The following is a 23,162-nucleotide window of genomic DNA, read 5'->3' as shown; positions in this document are numbered from 1 at the left end:
AGATAGCACAACAAACAGCTCAGCTGAGATACAGCATAGAAGCAGCAGTTTGGAAAATCCCTGAGGAATACAGGAAGGAGATTTATTTACTAATCTCGCAATATGTGCTGGAGGGGCAGGGATCTTTGGAAGACTTCTCCAAGAATGAAAGAGCTGGTGCCATTTCCCTCCCCTGCCCCCCAGCCTAGATACACAGACACCTGCAGAAACCAGTGCAGTACTCTCCACCGAGCTTGCCAACAGAGCACCCTGCCCCTGTGTGCTTCTGCAGATCCATCCCCTCCAACCCAGCAGGGCTCAGCAAGAGTTTTCCCAGGCTGCTGGAGGTCCCCTCAACAACACAACATACAGGAGACATCCCTGAAATGCCAGGTTCTGGTGAACAGAGAAGAGCTACAAACAACCATAAAACAAGTAATGAAATGGCAAAACCTATCAATAATTACTGTGAATGTACATGGACTTGGTGCTCCAATAGAAAGACACAGGGTGACAGAAAGGATTAAAAAAGCAAGGCCTGGGCAGCCCGGGTGGCTCAGCGGTTTAGCGCCGCCTTTGGCCCAGGGTGTAATCCTGGAGACCCGGGATGGAGTCTCACGTCAGGCTCCCTGCATGGAGCCTGCTTCTCTCTCTGCCTGTGTCTGTCTGTCTGTCTCTCTCTGTCTCTCATGAATAAATAAATAAAATCTTAAAAAAAAAAAAAGCAAGGCCCATCTATATGCTGCCTACAAGAAACTCCTTTCAGACCTAAAGACACATGCAGATCAAAATGAAGGAATGCATTTAGCATGCAAATGGAAGTAAAAAGAAAGCCAGGATAGCAATACTTAGACCAAAAAAAAAAAAAAAAAAGCTTTAAAACAAAGACTGTCACAAGAGACAAAGAAGGACACTATATAAACATAAAGGGGACAACCCAACAAGGGAGCATCCAAATACATAAAGCAGCTAGTAAAAACCTGAAGGAACTAATGGATAGTAATACAATAATGGGGGTGGGGGACTGTAACTCTCCATTTGTATTAATAGATAAATCATCCAAACAGAAAATCAACAAGAAAATAGTGGCTTTGAATGACACATCAGACCACATGGATTTAACAGATATATTCAGAATATTTCGTCCTGAAACAGCAGAATACACATTTTTTTCAAGACTACATGGACTGGGTGACAGGCACTGAGGGGGGCACTTGATGGGATGAGCACTGGGTGTTATGCTATATGTTGGCAAATTGAACTCCAATAAAAAGATATTAAAAATAAAAAAAGACTAAATGAAACATTCTTCAAAGCAGATCATATGGCCACAAAAAACTCCCAACTTCAGAAAAGACTGAAGTCATTCCATGGATCTTTTCTAACCACAATGCTATGAAGTTAAAAATCAACCACAAGGAAAAATCTGGAGAGAGAACCTATACATGGAGGTTAAATAACATGCTACTAAACAATGAATGGGTCAACCAAGAAATCAAAGAGGAAATTAAAAAATACATGGAGACAAACTGAAATGAATCCCAATGGTCCAAACTCTTTGGGATGCAGCAAAAGCTCTTGTGGGAGGGAAGTTTACAGCAAGATAGGACTACCTCAAGAAGCAAGAAAACACTCAAATAAACAACCTTATACATAAAGAAAATACAAAAAGAACAAACCCAATCCCAAACCAGTAGAAGGAAGGAAATAATAAAGATTAGAGCAGAAATGAATGAAATAGAAACTAAAAAAAGGAATAAAGCAGGTCAATGAAATCAGGAGCTGGTTTTTGAAAAGATAAACAAAATTGATAAATATCTAGTCAGACTCATCAGAGAGGGTTGTTGGGACTCAAACAAAATAAAATATGAGAGAAAAATAAAAATGCCTCCACATAAATATAAAGCATTATAAGAGAATATTATGAAAAATTATATGCCAACAAACTGGACAACCTAGAAGAAATGGATAAATTCCTAGAAACATATAACCTGCCAAAAATGAATCAAGAAAAATAAAAAATTTGAACAGACTGACTACCAACAGTGAAACTGAATCAGTAATTAAAACACTCCCAACAAACAAGAGTCTGGGACCACAGCTTCACATGTGAATTCTAGCAAATATTTAAAGATGAGTTAATACCTATTCTTCTCAAACTATTCCAAATATCAGAAAAGGAAGAAAAGCTTCCAAATTCATTCTGTGAAGTCAGCATTACCTTGATACCAAAACCAGATAAGACACTACAAAAAAAGATAACTACAGACCAATATCTCTCATGAATATAGATGCAAAAATCCTCAACAGAATACTGGCAAATCGAATCTAACAATACATTAAAAAATCATTCACCACAATCAAGTGGGATTCACTCCAGATCCAAGTGTGACTCACTATTTGCAAATCACTCAATGTGATACAACACATTCCAAACAAAAAGGATAAAAACCATTTGATCTTCTCAATAGATGCAGCAAAGGCATTTGACAAAGTACAACATCCATTCATGATAAAAACCCTCAATAAAACAGGTTTAGAGGAAACATACCTTACCGTAATAAAAACCATATATAAAAATGCACAGCTAATCATACTCAAGGGTGAAAAACTGAAGAACAAGACAAGGATGTCTATTTTTGCCACTTTTATGCAACATAATACTGGAAGTCTGAGCCACAGCAATCAGACAAGAAAGAGAAATAAAAGGCATCAAAATTGATAAAGTAGAGGTAAAACTTTCAGTATTTGCAGATATCCTGACACTATATATAGAAAATCCTAAAAACTCCACCAAAAACTACTAGAACTGATAATAGAATACAGTAAGGTTGGAGGATACAAAATCAATATACAGAAATCGGTTGCATTTCTATACCCTAGTACCGAAGTAGCAGAAGAAGAATTAAGAAAACAATCCCATTTACAAGTGCACCAAAAAGAATTAAATGCTTAGGAATAGTTGTAACCAAAGAGATGAAACACTTCTACTCTGAAAACTATAATGAAACTATGATGAAAGAAATGGAAGATGATACACACAGATGAAAAGCTGTTCCATCCTCATGGATTAGAAGAACAAAAATATTGCTAAGATGTCTATTCTACCCAAAGCAATCTATAGATTTAATGCAATCTCTATCAAAATACCAGAAGTATTTTTTTGGACATCACTAAAGATCTATTGGAATGATTACAAACAAAAGAAAACCTGACAAAATCAAGTGCTGGCAAGAGTATGGAGTAATTGAAATTCTCACTCCTTGCCTGTGGGAATTCAAAATGGTACGGCTACACTGGAAAACAGGCAGTTTTAAAGTTAAACATGTACTTTCCATGCAACCCAACAATCCTACTCCTAGGTATTTACACAGATGAAATGAAAATTTATATTCCCACAATAACGCGTATGTGAATGTTTATAGTGGCTGTACTGATAACCACCAACCACTGGAAAAGAACCGAATGTCCTCCAGTGACGAATGGGTAGGTAAACTGTGGAACAGCCACATAATAGAATACTATTTGGCAATAAAAAGGAACCAAATACTGAGATTAGAGAGTTGTGTGTATGTGTAAAATAACATAACTGAATAGCAAAAGCATAATGTTAGGTGAAGGAACCCAGAATCAAATGGCTCTTTGGATCAATTCACATGACATTTTGAAAAAGGTAAAGTTACAGTGAGAGAAAGCAGATCAGAGGTTAGCAGGGGCTAGAAAGTGGCATGAGGAAATTTGATGGGGGGGATGGGACTGTTCTGGGATGGTAGTTGCAGACTGCATTTGTCAAAACTCATTTCACTGGACTCACTAAAAATAGTGAGTTTTACTGAATGAAAATGATACCTGGATTTTGTTTTATTTTTAAAGATCTTATTTATTTATGAGAGAGAGAAAGAGCATGCACACAAGCAGAGTTGGTAGGGACAGGAGAGAGAGAAGCAGACTCCCTGATGAGCAGGGAGCCTCAATGCAGGGCTCGACCCCAGGATCATGACCTGAGCTGAAGGCAGATGCTCAACCACTGAGCCACCCAAGTGCCTGGATACTTGAATTTTAAAAAGATAGGAAGAGTATCTTTGTTGTTCATAAAATCAGAGACAGCATAGTGGAGAGGTTAAGATTATAGCCTCTGCAGCTTTAAAAGCCCCAGTTACTTCATCGGCAAAATAGGAAGAAGAGCAACCATCGCCCTCATAAAGTCATGGTGATTAAGTGAGACAAGGTGTATAAATCACTCCACAAAGCACAGAGCACAGAGGAAATGCCCCTGAAGCTTTTGCAGGAATTTTAATACAGAACGTTCTCGGAGAAAGGTCACTCCTTCTACAGCACCCCTTGAATGTTGCGTGCATTGTGTTGGGCTAGGTACAGTGCTCGGGACAAAAGGACACAGACTTGTGTGACACAGCAACTGTCAACCCTCCCCCCCAACTCTGTTCCCTGAGCTAGAGCTCCTTGTAGACCACAAACCAAAAGAAAAGCATTTCTGTGCAAGAACTGAAATGGTTGTGAGACAGAATTCCTGTCACCACACATCCTGGAGCCACCCTCTTCTTATCCCCGGGGGGGGGGGGGGGGGGGGGGGGGACAGACGACTTCTGAACCAACCAGAGCAACTTGAAGCAGCTTGGGAGCACAGCTGCCCATTCTCTGTGATGTGGCCTGCAGCATATTCCAAGGAGACACAATAGCTACATTGTCTATTTTCCGGGCCAACTTTATAGACCTTTGTACCAAGCCCAGAAGCCTCTCCCATCTCATGGTAATGTTGCAGATGGGATGATGTGGTCATGAAGTCAGGACACTCCTTTCCTCACCTGAATACTGATGACAGCCAGCACTGCACTCCAGGGAAACCCTTTCTTCTGTTTGGAGAAGCAAGACCCAGGTAACATACGCTAATATTGGAGTTTGACCATATAAACTTTGTCTCCCTGTGTCTCGTCTCTTCTCTCTCTCTCTCTCTCTCTCTCTCTCTCTCTCACACACACACACACACACACACACACAAACACTTCTTCAATCCCCTGCCAAATCTTCCTGAGATAATGTAATCCCGTTATGATGAAAACATTAGACACAAGGCACACATTCCTGCTTAGGCTGTTAAAACTTGTAACATAAAACAACTCAGAGGGGGTTGAGCTCATCGGCCTGCCACAAGGCATTTCTGCTTATAATTAATTTAGCAAAATAGAAGAAGGCAGCAGCAGCAAAAAAAAAAATCTTGGTTTACTAAATGACCTTTAAGTAATTGCTCGTATTTTAAATAGACTCAAGTTACCATAAACTTCTTGGGCAGAGTACTCTCATTTCCATGGTCTATGGCTTTCATTCTAGCACTGCCTTCACTACTTCTTCAGACAATCACTGTTTCTTCCTTGGCTCACTCCTGCCTCTTTTGTTGCTGGGTTTATTAGAGTTTCACGTAATAGCTCCGCTGAGGTGCAGTGTATGCAGAAACTGGGCACAGCAACCCCAAAGGCGATCCCTGTGTTAGAATGCTGGGCCATTCCCAGGCTCCATAACATGCATGTGCTAGGCGGGGCCTCAGGAAACCAAAGAAAGGAAATTCCACACAAGAGGATCTTCAAACACGGGCTGAAAATAATTACCAAGGACAGTAACTAACAGAACTTTATTTCTATGGAAGAGAATAGGAGGAAGTAGACTTTGTAGCATCAAGGAATGAGAAGCTTTTTGCAGCTTCCCCCCAATACCTACCTCCTCCCCACTCCCAAGCCATTTATTAAACTGTTTTCAGAAGGGACACATTTTCAGAATGACTCTGCTCTGTCTCTGTCCACAGAAGGCCCTATGATAAAAGATCTAGATCCCTTCTCCCCAGATAGGCTGGTACCAGGTAAAAGGTGCACATGTGCCTTGGAAGCCCTCAGGAGAATTAGATCGTTTATCCTCACACCTTCCTTTGCCTCCAAAGACCTGAATTCATACCTATGTGCTTGAACAGCAAACTGCAGACGTCCAAACAAGATGCTGTAAGGTAAGACTTCGAAGTGCTCTCTTCTACCCCAAACCCACAGTAGTGGGAAGTGAAGTAGGAAAAGAGAAATGAAAAATAGCTTTACTGATTCAAAAATAAGAAAAGCGTCTCCCCGGAGCAAAAAGAGAACAGAAATGCAAAGCAATAAGGGAAGCTAAAGTGAGGGCCTCAGGTCTGGAAGCAAGCAGTAGCAGGCTGGGGTTCCTTTCTTGTGGTTAAAAGGCAATAGAACTGCTTCACATTAGAAAGGTGAGTTGAGTCCACCTTAAGGCTTTAAGCCAGGGGGTGAGGTAAGGCTCCTTTGTCTATAAAAAGAGGCTGAAGACACAGAGCTGATGATCTATTCCCTTAGGCTAAGTCGGTAAAGGAAGCTTTGGGTCTGGAAGACCCATTTCTAGGTACAGAGCACCAAGATGCCCCTCAACCAAGTAATTGGATCTGCAGAGCCTCTATCTCAGGTGGTACATGAATTTCAATGCCATGACATTGGAACTGGGGCCCAAGGAGTCTGGGAAAGGCAAGTCCAAGGCTAGCAGACAGAGAGGATGAGCACAGAAGGAGAGAAAGCAGCAAAACCAAAATCCTTTCCACTCAAAACAAGCCAGCTTTATAAAACTCCAAACCACTTAGTGAAATGCAATGCTAAGGAAGATAACCAATGAAAATCAACCGGAACATGATTTCACTCCAGCAAATAAGCTATGCCACTGACAAACTGACCCTTTGGGTAAGATTCAGATGCTCAAATAGATAAGTAACCGAGTAGTACTCAGTAGGAGAGAGTACAAAGCTATGAAACGGAGATAGGCAGAAATAAAACATAAACTGGGAGATACGGGGGGAAAAGCAAATTTGAAACCTTCAGAACAAAGAATTGTCATTAAACCAACCCAATAGCAAACAACATTCCTAGGATGTGATTTAAGGGAGCTTTGGCTTTAGAAACATGTAATAAACACCAGAAGCTGAAAGAGGTTACCTCGGGAGTAGGATGTGGGCGGGAGCAGGAGAGACAAAGTATACTAGTGTTTTGAACTAGGTTCTAGCACTTTTGACTTTTCAAACTATATGCATGTATCACTTAAATAAAAATTAAAATAACAACCTGAAATCTGGCATTGTGATGCCCCCAGCTATGGTTTTCTTTTTTAAAATTCCCCTGGCTATTCGGGGTCTTTTCTGATTCCACACAAGTCTTAAAATAATTTGTTCTAACTCTCTGAAGAAAGTCCATGGTATTTTGATAGGGATTGCATTAAACGTGTAAATTGCCCTGGGTAACATTGACATTTTTACAATATTAATTCTGCCAATCCATGAGCATGGAATATTTTTCCATCTCTTTGTGTCTTCCTCAATTTCTTTCAGAAGTGTTCTATAGTTTTTAGGGTATAGATCTTTTACCTCTTTGGTTAGGTTTATTCCTAGGTATCTTATGCTTTTGGGTGCAATTGTAAATGGGATTGACTCCTTAATTTCTCTTTCTTCAGTCTCATTGTTAGTGTATAGAAATGCCATTGATTTCTGGGCATTGATTTTGTATCCTGCCACGCTACCAAATTGCTGTATGAGTTCTAGCAATCTTGGGGTGGAGGCTTTTGGGTTTTCTATGTAGAGTATCATGTCATCGGCGAAGAGGGAGAGTTTGACTTCTTCTTTGCCAATTTGAATGCCTTTAATGTCTTTTTGTTGTCTGATTGCTGAGGCGAGGACTTCCAGAACTATGTTGAACAGCAGTGGTGAGAGTGGACATCCCTGTCTTGTTCCTGATCTTAGGGGAAAGGCTCCCAGTGCTTCCCCATTGAGAATGATATTTGCTGTGGGCTTTTCGTAAATGGCTTTTAAGATGTTGAGGAAAGTTCCCTCTATCCCAACACTCTGAAGGGTTTTGATCAGGAATGGATGCTGTATTTTGTCAAATGCTTTCTCTGCATCTAATGAGAGTATCATATGGTTCTTGGTTTTTCTCTTGCTGATATGATGAATCACATTGATGGTTTTACGAGTGTTCAGATGCAATGAAGATGCAATGAAACGTCGGGACACCTGCACCCCGATGTTTCTATCAGCAATGGCCACAATAGCCAAACTGTGGAAGGAGCCTCGGTGTCCATCGAAAGATGAATGGATAAAGAAGATGTGGTTTATGTATACAATGGAATATTACTCAGCAATTAGAAACGACAAATACCCACCATTTGCTTCAACATGGATGGAACTGGAGGGTATTATGCTGAGTGAAATAAGTCAATCGGAGAAGGACAAACAGTGTATGTTCTCATTCATTTGGGGAATATGAATAATAGTGAAAGGGAATATAAAGGAAGGGAAAAGAAATGTTGGGAAATATCAGGAAGGGAGACAGAACATAAAGACTCCTAACTCGGGGAAACGAACTAGGGGTGGTGGAAGGGGAGGAGGGCGGGTGTTGGAGGGGAATGGGTGACGGGCACTGAGGTGGACACTTGACGGGATGAGCACTGGGTGTTTTTCTGTATGTTGGTAAATTGAACACCAATAAAAATTAATTAAATAAAAAAAATTAAAATAACAAACTGAAGGACTGCAAGAAATACCATTAATGAAGGATCATCTGAAGGGTGTACAGTCCTTGCTTTTCTCAGTATAGTGTAGATTTTATTCTTTTATTAAGTTATTTTAAATTTTTAAAGAATTTTTAAAATTTATTTATGATAGTCACAGAGAGAGAAAGAGAGAGAGGCAGAGACACAGGCAGAGGGAGAAGCAGGCTCCATGCACCGGGAGCCCGACGTGGGATTCGATCCCGGGTCTCCAGGATTGCGCCCTGGGCCAAAGGCAGGCGCTAAACCACTGCACCACCCAGGGATCCCCTTAAGTTATAATTTAAAATGTCTATCAGCCACACTGAAAATATGATAAAAATCAGCTATTTAAATAATTGTGTAAGTCTGATAAGGACATTAGCCACTGAGTCTTGTGGACCTTCTGGAGTGACTCTGGCCTCAGTACCAGGAAAAACTCTGCTTCAGCCCAGGAATAGGTGTGTTACCAACCTAACAGCTTCTGTAAAGTCGGAAATTAGTCATTTAGCTTTGACTGCTAGGGGACTTAGAATAATTTTTGATTTGTTTCTTGTCACTTTAGAGGATCATATGGGATGGGTTTTGGGCACTGACTTGCTTTCATCTTATTTCCTGTCACTCGTATTTCACAAATCAATGTTAAGATTTACAGCCATTACAGCATAAATGTGCATCTACCTACATTTATATATTTGCATTGATATGCAGATAGATGTGTATGGATGCACACCTGAAAGCCACGTTGGGGGCTTCTGGGTCGTGGGAAGGTATAAAGGTATAGAACCAGTAGGGGAAGGAAGAGAAAGGAAGGGAAAAAAGATAGGTTGGATTTTGGGGTCATGACACCAAATGCCAAGCTAAGAGCCAGTAGTTTATCCTGAAGATTAAAGTCAATGGCAAACCCTTTAAAATACTCTGGGGTAGCCCGGGTGGCTCAGTGGTTTAGCACTGCCTTCAGCCCGGAGTGTGATCCTCAAGTCCCAGGATCGAGTCCCACGTCGGGCTCCCTGCATGGAGCCTGCTTCTGCCTCTGCCTGTGTCTGTGCCCCCCCCCCCCATGTGTCTCTCATGAGTAAATAAATAAAATCTTTAAAAAAAAAAAAAAACCTCTGAGCAAAGCAATGACATGGAAACAGTGGTAGTTCAGAAAACTTACTGTAGAACAGTGTGCAGGATGGGTGAACAAGAGGACGTGGAGGGCCAGAGGACCAATTAGGGGCTATTTTAATAATCTAGGAGTGAGGCGATGGTGTTGTGAGTAAACTGAGAGACACCATGTTTTAGTAGAAGGGTCAAACATAATGGCTTTAGGAAAGAAAAAGTGACACGGCCAGAAAATATACCCTTTTCTTGCAACAAAGCTGGTGACAGCTAAGGAAGCACGCTATGTACTACCCACAAACTTAGGGAAACAATCAAGTCCAGTTGGTCTATTATTCTGCTTCTACGGCCTAGGATTCTGACCTAGGCAGCCACAGGAGAAGCCACATCATTCCAAAAACCTCCCTCAGAAGGTAAGTTCTATTCCTTCCAGAAATTAAGCTGCTGATGATTTAAAATAATGCCTAAATCCACACATACAAATTACAGCTGCTCTGAAAGGTCTCCTGATTTCCTGAAATAGGCTAGCACGTGAGTCTAGCAGCATGCCAATGCGGGCCCCTGACACAGAAACCTGTTGAGATGAATTTCTTAGGGTCCAAGAAAAGCAGAAAAATAATCTTCTTTTTTAAAGATCTATTTATTTATTTATTCAGAAAGAGAGAGACAGAGAGAGACAGAGAGGCAGAGACACAGGCAGAGGGAGAAGCAGGCTCCATGCAGGGAGCCCGACGAGGGACTCAATCCCGGGTCCCCAGGATCACACCCCGGGCTGCAGGCGGTGCTAAACTGCTGTGCCACAGGGGCTGCCCCAGAAAAATAATCTTGAAAACTTTAAACCTAGGAACTGAAGTAAATTTAATTTTGACTGAAGTAGTTTTGAATTCATAATCTTTGGGGAATGCACTAAGCTGGAGTCACCTGTGTATTACTTTTTCAAGGCAAACCAGCAATACAGAGATTTCAGGAGGGATGTTTACATCACTAAACAGGACAAAACTCTCAGATAAATAGAAACTTGAAAATATAACCAATGAACTAATTAAAATCACGTTCATATTCTCTTCTATATACATACCCCACTCACTTCTACTAGGAAACATTTCAGAGAAACATGGGATAACAGAGCTGGAAGGGGCTTTAAGAGCATCCAGTTTAATTTGCTTGTGTTACATACAGTATTTGTCTTTCTCTGTCTAGCTTATTTCAATTAGCATAATGTCCCCAAGGTCCATCCATGTTCTTGCAAATGGCAAGATTCTCTTGTTTTCAATGGCTGAATAACATTCCAGGATATAGATAGAAGATATCACATCACATTTTCTTTATCCACTCATCTATGGATGGACACTTAAAGTTGTTTCCATATCTTGGCTATTGTAAATAAGGCTGCACTAAACATGAGGGTGTACATATCTTTTCGAGTTAGTGTTTTCATTTCCTTTAGATAAATATTCAGAAGCAGAATTGCTGGATCATATGGTTATTCTATTTTTAATTTTTCGAGGAACCTCCATACTGTTTGCTCTAGTGGCTATGCCACTTTGCATTCCCATCAAAACATCACACACAAGGGTTCCCTTTTCTTCACAATCTCACCAAAACTTGTTATTTCTTATCTTCTTGATTCTAGCTATCCCAACAGGTATGGGAAAAGATGCTCAACATAGTGACCATCAGGGAAATGCAAATCAAAACCACAATGAGACATGGGTCTCTTGTATGACAAATGATGGAATAAATCAGAGAGGTTGAATGACCTGCCCAAGGCCACTCAGTTTGTCAGGTACAGAATGGATTAGAATCTAGTAGAGCAATCAAGTACTTTTTCCATGTTACCATCTGGCCTATCTCTAACACAACATTTGTGATGGTTAATGTTATGTGTCAGTTTGACTGGGCCAAAGGGTGCCCAGGTATTTGGTTAAATATTATTCTGGGTATGTGTGTGAGACTGTTTTTGGATGAGATAAACGACTGGAATCAATTAGTGGACTGTCCTCCCCAATGTGAGTGGGTCTCACCCAATCAGTTGAAGGCCTGAAGAGAACAAAGACCGACCGACCCTACCACAAGTAAGGGGGAACTCCTCCCGCCCAAATGCCTTGAAGCTGGGACACTGGTTTTTCCCTGCCTTTGGACTCAAATGGAAGGCTGGCTCTTCCTGGGTCAGACTGGGACTTCGCTGTTTGCTCTCCTGGGTCTCCTACTTATGAACTGCAGGTCTTGGGACTTCTTAGCCTCCACAATCACATGAACCAAATCCTTCAAATAAATATCCCCCCACTACTTCTTTACACACACACACACCTACCCACCCACCCACATACTCCTGTTGATGCTCTTTCTCTGGAGAACACTAATACAATATTAAACTTTCAACTCAAAAGAGGAAAGAAAATGGTCCCAATGAACATGGTGGACACTATAGATCAGCTACCCAAGAGCCGTTCACAACCTTCTCTTCCCCTGTATTTCTCTAGTTTAAAGGCTGAAAACCTAAAATGTAGTTTCTTCACCTCTCTTACAGCTAATGGTGGTCATACAACACAGTTCTGAACAATAAATTGCAGGTGGAAATCCCTAGGAGCTTCTCCTTTTATTGCCCCTTCTTTATGTCTAGAGCTTGGACACACCAGCTGATGATGGTTGAGGGCATCAGTTATCCTGGGACCATGAGGACAAAAGGCACCCGCTCAGGATGGCTAAGGAGGAAGACAGAAAGATTCTGGGTCTGTGATGAGATCTAGGAGTAGTTGCTCCTGCCTTGGACTGCTTCTCTAGAATTTGTGAGACAAAGCCAGTTTTAGTCGTGTTATCTGTCACTTGAGGCTAAATCTTTTCCAAATAGACAATTCTAGCCAGATTTCAACTATAATGAAAAACAAAAGCAAACATGACCCCAGTTTTAATAAAATACAAGCATTTATCCAAGAAATTTTTTGCGGGTCTACAATACAGATGGCATGAAGAGACACTAAATCCAAGACCTCCCCTTCAAGGATGCTGGGGAGAAGAGACCTTGTTTCTTGCCATTTCAGAGGATGGTCTGGGGAGAAATCCCTGGGGAATATAATTCTAGCACACATGGTTGCTGCCAAAGGCTAATGCTAAAGTGGACTGAATCTTGGGCAGGTAGTAGCAGTGAATCCAGCTTTTCCCATTTAGCTTATTTACTTCCTTTTAATTAAAAACTAATTGTGTTCACGGATTCCTGCCTCATTAGAATGAGTGCACAGTCCCTTCTTCTGTAGTGAAAACAGCAGCCTCTCTCTATCGATGCTCGCACCAATGATTGCCAGTAGCTCTATGGTAGAGCACGAGACTCAGTCAAAAGATCTGGGCTTGGGACTCCATTCGGCCCTGTTTTGTTCATCCTCCTCTACAGGTGTATCTCTGAACCTGAGTTCCAGTTCCTCATGTACAATTATTGGCTTAAAGGACAGAGTGATTACAAAAAAATCCCCACAAATGTAAAACTCTCTACGAAAGAAAAAATCAATCAGATAACTCAGTTGTGTGCAAACTAAAAGTAAGTAGATTCAATGTGAGGAAAGCACATGAGTAACAAAAGAAAAGTTCATTCATTATTATTTTTTTTTAAACCTAAGTTCATTCATTATCTTTCTGGCATTTATTTTGGCTCTTCTTCCTTTCTCAGAGAGTAAAAGTTGCTAAGTAAGTGATCTCTGATTAAGTGTTAGAGTAAAAAGCCTTACAGAACAAATTCTAAGGAAATAAAAAGCTAGAAATGACTTGGTAGATTTGTCTGCAAGCAGTAGCTGTTACCACCCTCCCCCTCACCTCCCCGCCATGCTCTAACAGTGCTCTGACCATCAATATCCTTTTCATTACATTTTTGACACCTATATTCCCTTTAGAATCTAAGCTCCCCAGATCCCTACTTGAGATTAAGCCTCTTACGACTTCGTGGGTGATAAAAATTCAAGGAGATAAAACATGTGCCACACAATGATTTTTTTTTCTTTTTTACCCACCTTGTTTCCCACTCTGCACTGAGAATCATCTCCTTTTGGACAAATGAGAGAAAAGCAAACAATTCACTGGGACGGGGCCTAGAACATGTTCCAGGCTGGTTCCACACCACATACCTTGTCTTGGGTTTCGCATCGGACACAGTCACACTCAAAACAGTACTGATCCTTCAGCTGCTTCCGGCGCTCCTCGCTGGTCATCAGCATGTCCAGGTAGCAGATGGTGAGCTGGGGAGGCCAGAGAGGACAGGGTCACAGGGCTGTAGTGCTCCTCCTCCTGAACACATGCTTACCATCACTGCTGACTATTTAAGCAAAACGTGTTTCTATTACGTACCACAAAGTGCAAGAGGAAAGAAAGATACTACTTAGAGTCTCTCTATGCAAATAATCCCATGTAAAATTTTAATGTGTTACCTTCCAGTCTTCATTGTGTCGTGAGTACATATATATTATATATCTACTTTAAAGAACTGGACTCATGACCTCTATACATTTTTACACCTTGCCTTTTATTCACCAAACAAGAGAATATCAAGAGCTGGCATGTGTTTGGTCATCCTAAGGTTGTAGAGTAAAATCTATAACTGCTGGCAATTAGAGAAGCCAGATCAATTCTGATCCCCAAGGGGTGGCAGACACTGTACCCAGATGCTCTTAAATCCTGAGCAGTCCTGCAGCCTCATGGAATTTGAGGTCCACCAAATTTGGTGTCTTTGAAGTTAGGACACTGTTTTACTTGTGACCAGGTAGATTTAATTTTTTTAAAAAAAGGAATAATTTGCAACTAGGGACAAATAATGTCAGAATGTGATCCTAGGTGGAAGCTCTTAAGCTGACTCCCTTTCAAACAGTAATTATGTTGTCTTGGGTGACGAAAGGTCAGGTCTCCCTGTAGCTGTCAAGTTCCACTGGGAAGTCATAGGTCTTTAGGTAACACTGTAATGTTCACATATCCCTCACTAAACCAGATATTTGCACTGAAAGTCCAATTCAAAATACACAAGATGGCACTCCTGATTCCCCCAGCCTGTTCTATCCTGCTGGAGCCATCCTAACCTCAGCTGACAGCAATGCATCTTCTGTGTCCTTCAAGTGGAAACCTCAAAGTCACCCTTGACTTCTCTCTCCCTTTCACATTCTCACCCAATCCACCAGGAAATTCAATGCACCCAACTTTAAAAATATATACTCCTTTCTACCTCTCCCAATGTGATCATCCTGGTCTAAGTTGCCTTTCTCTCTCACTCTTAAAACAAGCAAGTCTCACAGCCGGTCCCCCTGTTCCCCCTGCACTCCACCCTCCAGCAGTGATTCTTGGGAATTCTCTTCAAATTTAAGACAGATCAGCTCTTCCCTGTGCTCAAAATTCTCCAGTGCCCCCCCCCCCCCCTTTTGCTTATGGGCCAAGTCCTGACAAAGGATTCCCACAACATAACTCAGTGTGTGGTTCCAGGGCCTATGTCACTCGTCTGTGGTAATGTCAGGAACCAAACACAAAGGAACACTTAGAAACTTCTATAGGAATCTGGTAAGAAACTCTAATAATAAAATGTTAGGCTTTTATTTCATATGTGTTTAAAATCTCATTTTTCCAGTAATTTATTTTCATGAAATTTTATAAAAATATTAGTCTCCAATGGATGAGGACTAATAATAACAACAACAACAGCCACCACCAGCAGCCCGGTTCCCTCTCTGAGCACCATCCCCACTGCCAGCCCTTGCTCCTCCTGTCCCCATGCACCCCTATGCCTGATGACACTGGCTGTTTCTGCTGCGCTGCCCCCAGAACCCACACCAGGGCCTCCCTTGCCTCTGCTGGGTGTCAGTGAATCTTACTTCTTCATTGAAATCTAACCTGGACCCCCTTCTTAAGATAACAACCTGACAATCATCTCACCCAGGGCTCCTCATCCCCTCACACTTTTCTAGTTTCTTTTTGGTAACAAATGTCCACTTGTAACATATTGTGTACATACAATACTTCTGTATTTGCTTTTACATGTGAAGGTAATTGCCAGGGTATATATGTATGGTGGAGTGGAGGTGCTGCTGAAGAGAAGGAAGGACCATCCATGGAAGGAAGGGACAAAAGCTCTCTAGAGCAAATAATCCCAGATGCTTTTTCTTAGAATTGAAAGAAAGCATCTTGTGTCTTCAAAGCATGATCTTACATGCTGGAAAGCATGAGGGAAGAAAGGCCATCCTCTTTGACAGAAAACATAGCTTTGGGTGAGCCTCAGTGGAAAAGAAGCCTGATTAGCCAGCCAAAGCTGTCCCATCCTCCATAGCCATCCCCAGGGTCCAGTCTGGCTGGCCTGCTCTCTCTAGAGCCTTTCCGTGTTAGGCAACATATCATGCTGCTCTGTAACACAGAAACAAGAGTATCTGGCCTCAAGCCAACAAATCCAAGGCCAGAGAAATAAGTTTGGCTAACCCAAGACTTAATCACAAGGGCCAAAACTCATGAGTGATCATAACAGGCAGTGAATAGGCAACAGAAGACTAATTATTTCATTTAATCCCACTAAATAGCCTCTGACAGCCTTCCTTGTTACCCTGTAGCAAGTGCCCAAAACCACTACCTGGACTGAACTATGGCTTTCTAATGGACCCTTGGACTCCCTGCGGTCTACCTCTCATCTTCTCAACTGCTTTGAGAGATCTTCCTAAAACTCATATCTGATCACATCGTTTTCCTACGTGAAGATTTTTGATGGCCTCTCTGCCTGCAGGATAAGGCACACAAGGGCTTCCCAAGTGATCTTCTGTCTGCCTTTCTAGCCTGAATCTCTCTCCAGACACCTTCCAGTCTTCACAGTTATAGACACTGCTACGCCTCTGAAACAATGCACACAGTGCCAGTAAGTACTGTGCATCTCTGCCCCAGACTATCCTACACTCAGCTTCTTCTTTTTTTTTTTAAGATTTTATTTATTTATTCATGGGAGACAGAGAGAGAGAGAGAGAGAGACGGGGAGAGAAGCAGAGACACAGGTAGAGGGAGAACCAGGCTCCATGCAGGGAGCCCAATGCGGGACTCGATCCCAGGACCTAGGATCACGCCCTGAGCGGAAGGCAGGTGCTAAACCGCTGAGCCACCCAGGGATCCCCTACACTCAGCTTCTTCGGAGCATTCTCACCCCACAAGCTTGGCTCAGATATGCCTCCTCCCATGAAGAGCGCCCAATTCCCCCCTTTCTACCTCCTCCATGTTTATCAAAGTTGACAAAATACACTGTGTCAAAACTGAACATCTCAATGGCAAAACATTTTTATGCATATTTTTTTGGGGGGGGGAACAAAACACAGAGCTTCCTAACTGGTAATGCCAGTGAAATCATTGTATCAGCCAAAGATAAAAAATCCTTATTGAAGACTCACCGATTCACCACTTTTAATGAAGAATCTGCTCACTACATACAAGGCTCATTTAGCAGGAACGTATATATGAAACTTTGCCATTGATCAGTGGATGTTTTAATGGCACAGAACAAAATCGCATTAAAATATTAATGCCACTGACCATTGCTTTACCATTTTAGAGCAGCTTTTATGGGAAAGGCTATAAATCACTTCCAACATTGAGTATGGATATTGGATGTATTGCTTACTTGAAAATTTCAAGGCAAAGAAACCTCTTTTCCAGGAAGCCCATCTTTTCGTTATATACAACAGAGTGGATAAGAAGACCAAAGTCAAATTAGACTTAGTTTTTATTTCTAGGATTACATTATCACAATTATAAATTTTTCTACAGATACTGGCTCTGAGCTGAAAACAACACACAGATCTCACCTCTTTTTAAAATCAAACCTGAGTGTTATTCTCTCTTCTCACTGTCACACCCCTGTACTCAGTCATTAGCAAATTCTGCTAATTTTAATTTCTAACATTATTTTCTTCAGATCACTGATCATGAGCCACCAGTTGAATTCCTCCTGACTTCGGGGTGCCATTGTCACCTTTTGCTGGATTACTACATCAACCTGACCCTCATCTGCCCAACCTTGCTTACACATGGAAAATCCATCATGCAGTTCCACTGACTCAGAGGCGCTCACTGCCTATCCAAGCCCTTCACAGATATCTACTGAGTGCCTCCTATAGACCAGACACTGTTAGCAGTTCCTTAATAAGACCCACAGGCATTCCTACAATAAGGTGTGGTCCCTGAATATTCACTCATCTGCTGGTCACATTTGAAGTCTTCAGTCTATGTCTTCATTCTTCTGATAAGAATGCTTCCTACTCCTTGAGCTCACCATTCTGTCCTTTGTCTCTGTCTAGAACTCCATCCCCTGTCCCAGCCAACTCAAACTCTGTGGATCCTCTAAGAGTCTAGGAGTCACTTCTTTGGAAGCTCCACTTTTCTTACCAGCTTCCTCATCCCTGTGCCCTACCACCAGGTAGGTACCCCTCATCTGAATGTCTATAAAGCCCCGTGTACTTTACACTTTTGTACTTTTCATATTCTGTTACTTTTTTCTGTTCTATGTCAGTTTCCTCATTTATACCTTGAGCTCCTGAAGGCAAGGCGGGGTCTTATTCATCTTTCTATTCCCAATGCCCAGCCCAGGACATGACACCCAATAAGTAGGCAGCAAATTTGTCAAATGACTTAGAACATAAGTAAAGATGAGAGAAGAAACAGACTGTCTTAATCCCACAACCATTTAGATTAAAATATTACAGGTATCAACACACTCAGTTTATGCAAATCACATTTCTCCAGGTCGCTATGGCTCCAGAGAATGCTGGTAGCAAGTGGTGTTATTCGTAATAACTACAACCTCTTCTAACCAGAAATTCCCACAATGGTGGCCTGGACTGTCCAGTTTTCTTACCTGATCTATGTTTTAGAACACTGTCATTTGATAAGACACTTTTTGACACAAAATTTCAAGCAGAAATATTTTATACTTTAAAAGGATATTTTAGGTTATGCCTCTTTATTGTATTGCATTTTAGAACTAGCTTTCTGAAAATAAGATGTATTAATTTACTCGTACACATTAATAAGAAAGATTAAGAATCAATAATAAAACTCAGTTTAGAGGAAGGTAAAATATCAGAAAATTACAGTTACAAATTGCAAAACCGATTATAACAAATGTCATAGCTTACCAAAACCCTGAAGAGGCAGCCATCCGCAATCTAGCACATGAGCCATGCCTTAAACCTTACTATAAACATCTCTGTAAGGAGGAGCTAGATAAGGAGACAAAAACCCCAAAGCAAAACCAAACCAAACTAAACCAAACCAAGAGACCCAACAGCTCAGCATTACAGTGGAAATCTTTAAGTAGCCAAGTGTTAGAAACTGTGCTGGTTTGAAGGGAATGGTCTGAAAGTGGTCCAAGAGATGGCTTTATGTGCAGAGAAACAAAGGGTAGGGAATTTCCATGGTGACTCCTGCTACTAAGGAACCTATGCAAATTCCCAGCTCTTCTTGGCTGAGGTCTGAAATGCTCTCATCTCAAACTGGCACTGGCTGGCTATCACATTACTTTCTTTCTGGGGCCCGTGGGACACACCTGAAGATTAGTGGTAGTTTTAAGAATGGTTCATATCCTATTCCACCTCTGGTTTTGCCTTTCACAAAGCTTTATTCACTCACTCAACAAGTAGAGAGTAAGGATCTTCTCTATAAGAAGCACTATGGAGACTTCCCTCAAAGAGCCTCCATTCCGAAACTCAATCCCATGAAGCATATATTAGAACTGGGGAGTGCCCAGGTGAGCAGCAAAACCAAAATGCAGAGTTGATCCTACGAAACTGCCAAACATTTCTAAATTTACTTCCTTGCCCAGTTTAAGCAAATATTTGCACAATAAAAAGGAACTGCCCCTCTTAACCTCAAAATGTCTTTGCTCCTGGTTCTCCTTCTGCCCCATCTCTGCCCCAACAGACCAATGTTAAATGAACAGGAGGTCTGTCAGTCATTGGGGGTGGGTGGCCACAGGTATCTGCTGAACAGGGACTCAGGACATCAGCCTTCCCTGACACAAGCGTCCTACACAAGGAACGGCTGATTCATCCAGAATGCCAACAGTCACCTTGGTGAGAAGCACTCCTGGTCTTCATATGAGCTCAACTGAATGGGAAGTCAAGTCAACAATGAGCTATGGAAGCTTCCTGGGTGCAAGTACTGAGTACTAAATGAGATAGTAAGATACAATGGCTTGTCCCCATGAAGCTTATGGCTGAACAGAGGAGTCACCAGAAGAGTCAGAATAACTGCAAAGAAAAGAACCATTGTAAAGGAGACCTCAAAGCAAAAAGACATTTCCTGTAATTTGGGAAATGTGGAAAAGGTTTATAGAGGAAATGATGTTTGAAAGGACCCGAAAAGGTGTGTAATATTAACTCAGGAAAATGGGAGAGGGGGACAGCCCTGCAGACAAAATGTTCCCACCAAAACCAGATAGGGTGGGGAGATTTTATTTTCTGAAACAAACACACAAACAAATACCAAAATAAAAAAACAAGCTCAAAACAAAACAAAACAAAACAAAACAAACAACAACAACAACAAAAAAACCCCAAGCTCATAGACACAGAGAACAGATCCGTAGTTGCCAGAGCGGGGCTGGGGGAGGGGGGAGCACAAAATGGGTCAAGCAGGTAAAAAGGTACAAGTGCCAGGTATGAAACAGTCCTAGGGGATGTAAGGTACGGCATGGCAACTGTAGTTAACAGCACTGCAAAGCATATTTGAAAGTTACTAAGAGACTAAAATTTTTTTAAATATTTCATTTATTTATTTATTTGACAGAGAGAGAGCACAAACAGGGCAGTAGGGCAGAGGGAGAAGCAGACTCCTCGCTGAGCAGGGAGCCCGATGCAGGAGTCGATCCAGGACCCTGAGATCATGATCTGAGCTGAAGGCAGATGCTTAATGGACTAAGTCACCCAGGTGCCCCTATGAGAGTACATCTTAAAAGTTCATTTCACAGGAGAAAAAATTTCTGTAACTATTTGGTGACAGATGTTAACCAGATGCACTGAGGTGATTGTTTCACAATATATATAAACATCAAATTGTTGTGTGATACACCCAAAACTTACACAATGTCGTACGTCCATTATACCTCAATCAAACAAAGTCATCTCCCAAACAAGATGGTAGGACAGGATGTATGGGGAGAATCCTCCCTTTGTTGGGAAGCCACTTTGGTAAGTATCATGAAAGACACATCTGAGTCTGCAGGGCCTGACATGGAGCAGAGTTATTCTGTGTCAACCAAGAGGAAGGATTTGCTTGTTGCTCCAGAGATGGAGGAAAAAGGACATGAAAGAAGTGAAATCAGCACCAAACAAGACGTTTTCAACTGAATGAAAAGAACCCAGGAAAATAATTGGCAGCCAAGCCTAGAAAACAAGACATAGGAAAATTTCTTTGTTGTTCCTGAAAATTCTGTCTGTTTCTAATAGTTTTTCTGTTTGCCTCTCAAGTTATTGATTTTTTTAATTTAGTAAGCCATCCTCAAGTCAGCAGCAGTAACATCTTCATCGAAGACAGTTGGCCCTCAGCTCCTGCACTAATGATGCTACAAATGGACAGTGCCTCCCTTTTTTACCTGCCTTGAAATCCATGTGGCTCTAGGGAAAAAACAATTAAATTCTCCATCTCGTTGACAGATACCCCAGTGTACTGAGCACAGGGCTCCTAAAAAATGGGAAATCCAGTAAGTGGCTGTATAAGAGACAGCTTATTCCATTGAAAATCAGATTGGAGGGAGTCTTATCAAAGCCAAATCTCTGTCTACATAAAATATGGTGCCCTCAAGTTTAAGTTTTATTGCCTGAGTGCTGCATCAATGCAATAAAAGCTTATGATACTCTGCTTTCCGTGCAATAAATATCCACTTTAGCAAATTGCAAGGTAGAAGGAAACCAGGTTCTCCAGAGTGTGAATACCCATAACCCCATTTCAGGGTGGTACATGTACAAACCCTCAGCGGGCTCTGGCTTGGCAGCCCCAGGGCAGCCCATCTGCAGCTGCCTTGTGAGACCTGGCGCTTCTGAGAAGGAAACCTGGACGTCAAGGCTCAGTTGCCGTTGGAAGCTATACCCCCCTGGCCTCTCTTCCCTTCACATCTTTCCCTAACAATCACACAGAGATGGTGATAGGTTTGTAAAGGCTCCATGACCACATGAACGAGTAAGTCTTGTTACTTTCTTGTCATTGAGATAAAAACAAGTCACCTTCAAGATGTGATGAGTGGCCTGGGATCCCACAAGCCAGGCTGCCCTCCCGCGCACAAAGGGATGGCCACGGGCAGGAATGTGAGGGGCTGGTGAGCTGTCACACACATAGAACACATACACACCATCACACACTCATACCTCTCTCTTGCACATGTTCAAGAGGAGCTGCTGGAATCCAGAGAAACAGTGATTTACAAAATCAGCCCATCTGTAATCCTGCACAAGCACTGAGGGGCAAATCTGTGGCTGGAGGGACACTTCCTAGCTCTTCCCCCGCTGGCAGGTTAATGACAAGCTATCTCTCAAGCACAACTGGTTTCAGGGAAGGGCCATACCGAGAGGGTCCTGGATGCAAAAGGGGGCCAGGTGGTGGGAAAAGTAGGTTGCTTACCTCCTCTCCTGCCTCGATGTCTCGGACTGCTCGCAGTAAGAGGTGGGGCCCGTTGAACACAATGGAACAATTGGGGTCGCAGCTGTGATTGAGCAAAGACATACTGGAGGAAAGAGAGAAGGGGGTACTGTCACTCAGCAGATAGTCAGACACCTAAAGCTAATGAATATAGTAAGCAAAAGACACTTTAGCACGGCGGGGGCAGGGAGGGGCAGATAAGGTCAGCAGTGCACCAGGGAGATCCCAGAAACGTCCCTAGACCACATGGCAAGAAGCAAAATGCCCCCCAAAATGAGGCCACGTAGGGAAGTGTGTTAACAAAAATATTTTCTGAGATCTCCCTGGGGATGAAGATGGGAGACAGCTGTGCCTTTCAATGGCAGCCAGGACACCTGGGGCCCTTCTCACGCAGCTCTGTGCAGGCCTTGCCTCCTGTCCTGGGATACCCAGAGCCAGGCCAAGGGCTAAGGAGAGTCCCCCCTCTCACTCTCACACAGAAAGCCAATGGCATTAGCATCTTGACGCTGGAGTGTCCAGGGCCCCCACCTGGTTGTTTTAGTACCAGGGAGGCTGCACCTCTACACTTCACTGTGTAGAAAGCACTTTCTTTGCCCTTGCACACGTATATCACCACGTGACTCTCACGAGGGGCATTTACAGACAAAGCAATTGCCACGTGCAGGGAAGTAGCTGGCCAGGACGCACAGCTGGGAGTGCACTGAATCGGAACCAGGTGCTGTGAACCCTGGGCCTCTCTGTGCCAGTGTACCCTGAGGACCCAGAACAATATACCGGTGATTCACAACTCTTGTGAGAAGAAAGAAAAGAAGCCAAATTCTCAGTTTCACAGTTAATTATAAAAAGGGCTATATTTGTATTTGCACCTTAACAGTGGCGAAAACAAA

General features: G+C 42.2%; 1 protein-coding gene across 5 annotated transcripts in view; it reads right to left on the bottom strand.

The window, feature by feature from the left end:
- SMYD3 (SET and MYND domain containing 3) overlaps nt 1-23,162 on the bottom strand; it is a 703,593-nt gene that overhangs the window by 134,841 nt on the left and 545,590 nt on the right. For all 5 annotated transcript variants that reach the window (XR_011996317.1, XM_026003417.2, XM_072732818.1 and 2 more), the window contains 2 exons: nt 22,258-22,360; nt 13,767-13,877 (listed from right to left, as the gene is read on the bottom strand). Coding sequence is in view for 4 of the 5 variants with exons in the window: in XM_026003417.2 (XP_025859202.1) it covers nt 13,767-13,877; nt 22,258-22,360 (214 nt within the window). In the remaining variant the exon portion in view is untranslated. The remainder of the gene's footprint in view (nt 1-13,766; nt 13,878-22,257; nt 22,361-23,162) is intronic.

This window comes from Vulpes vulpes, chromosome 13, assembly GCF_048418805.1.
Source record: "Vulpes vulpes isolate BD-2025 chromosome 13, VulVul3, whole genome shotgun sequence".
Lineage (NCBI taxonomy): Eukaryota > Metazoa > Chordata > Mammalia > Carnivora > Canidae > Vulpes > Vulpes vulpes.
The sequence above is the reverse complement of the archived record's forward strand: the minus strand, read 5'-3'. Positions and strand labels throughout refer to the sequence as shown.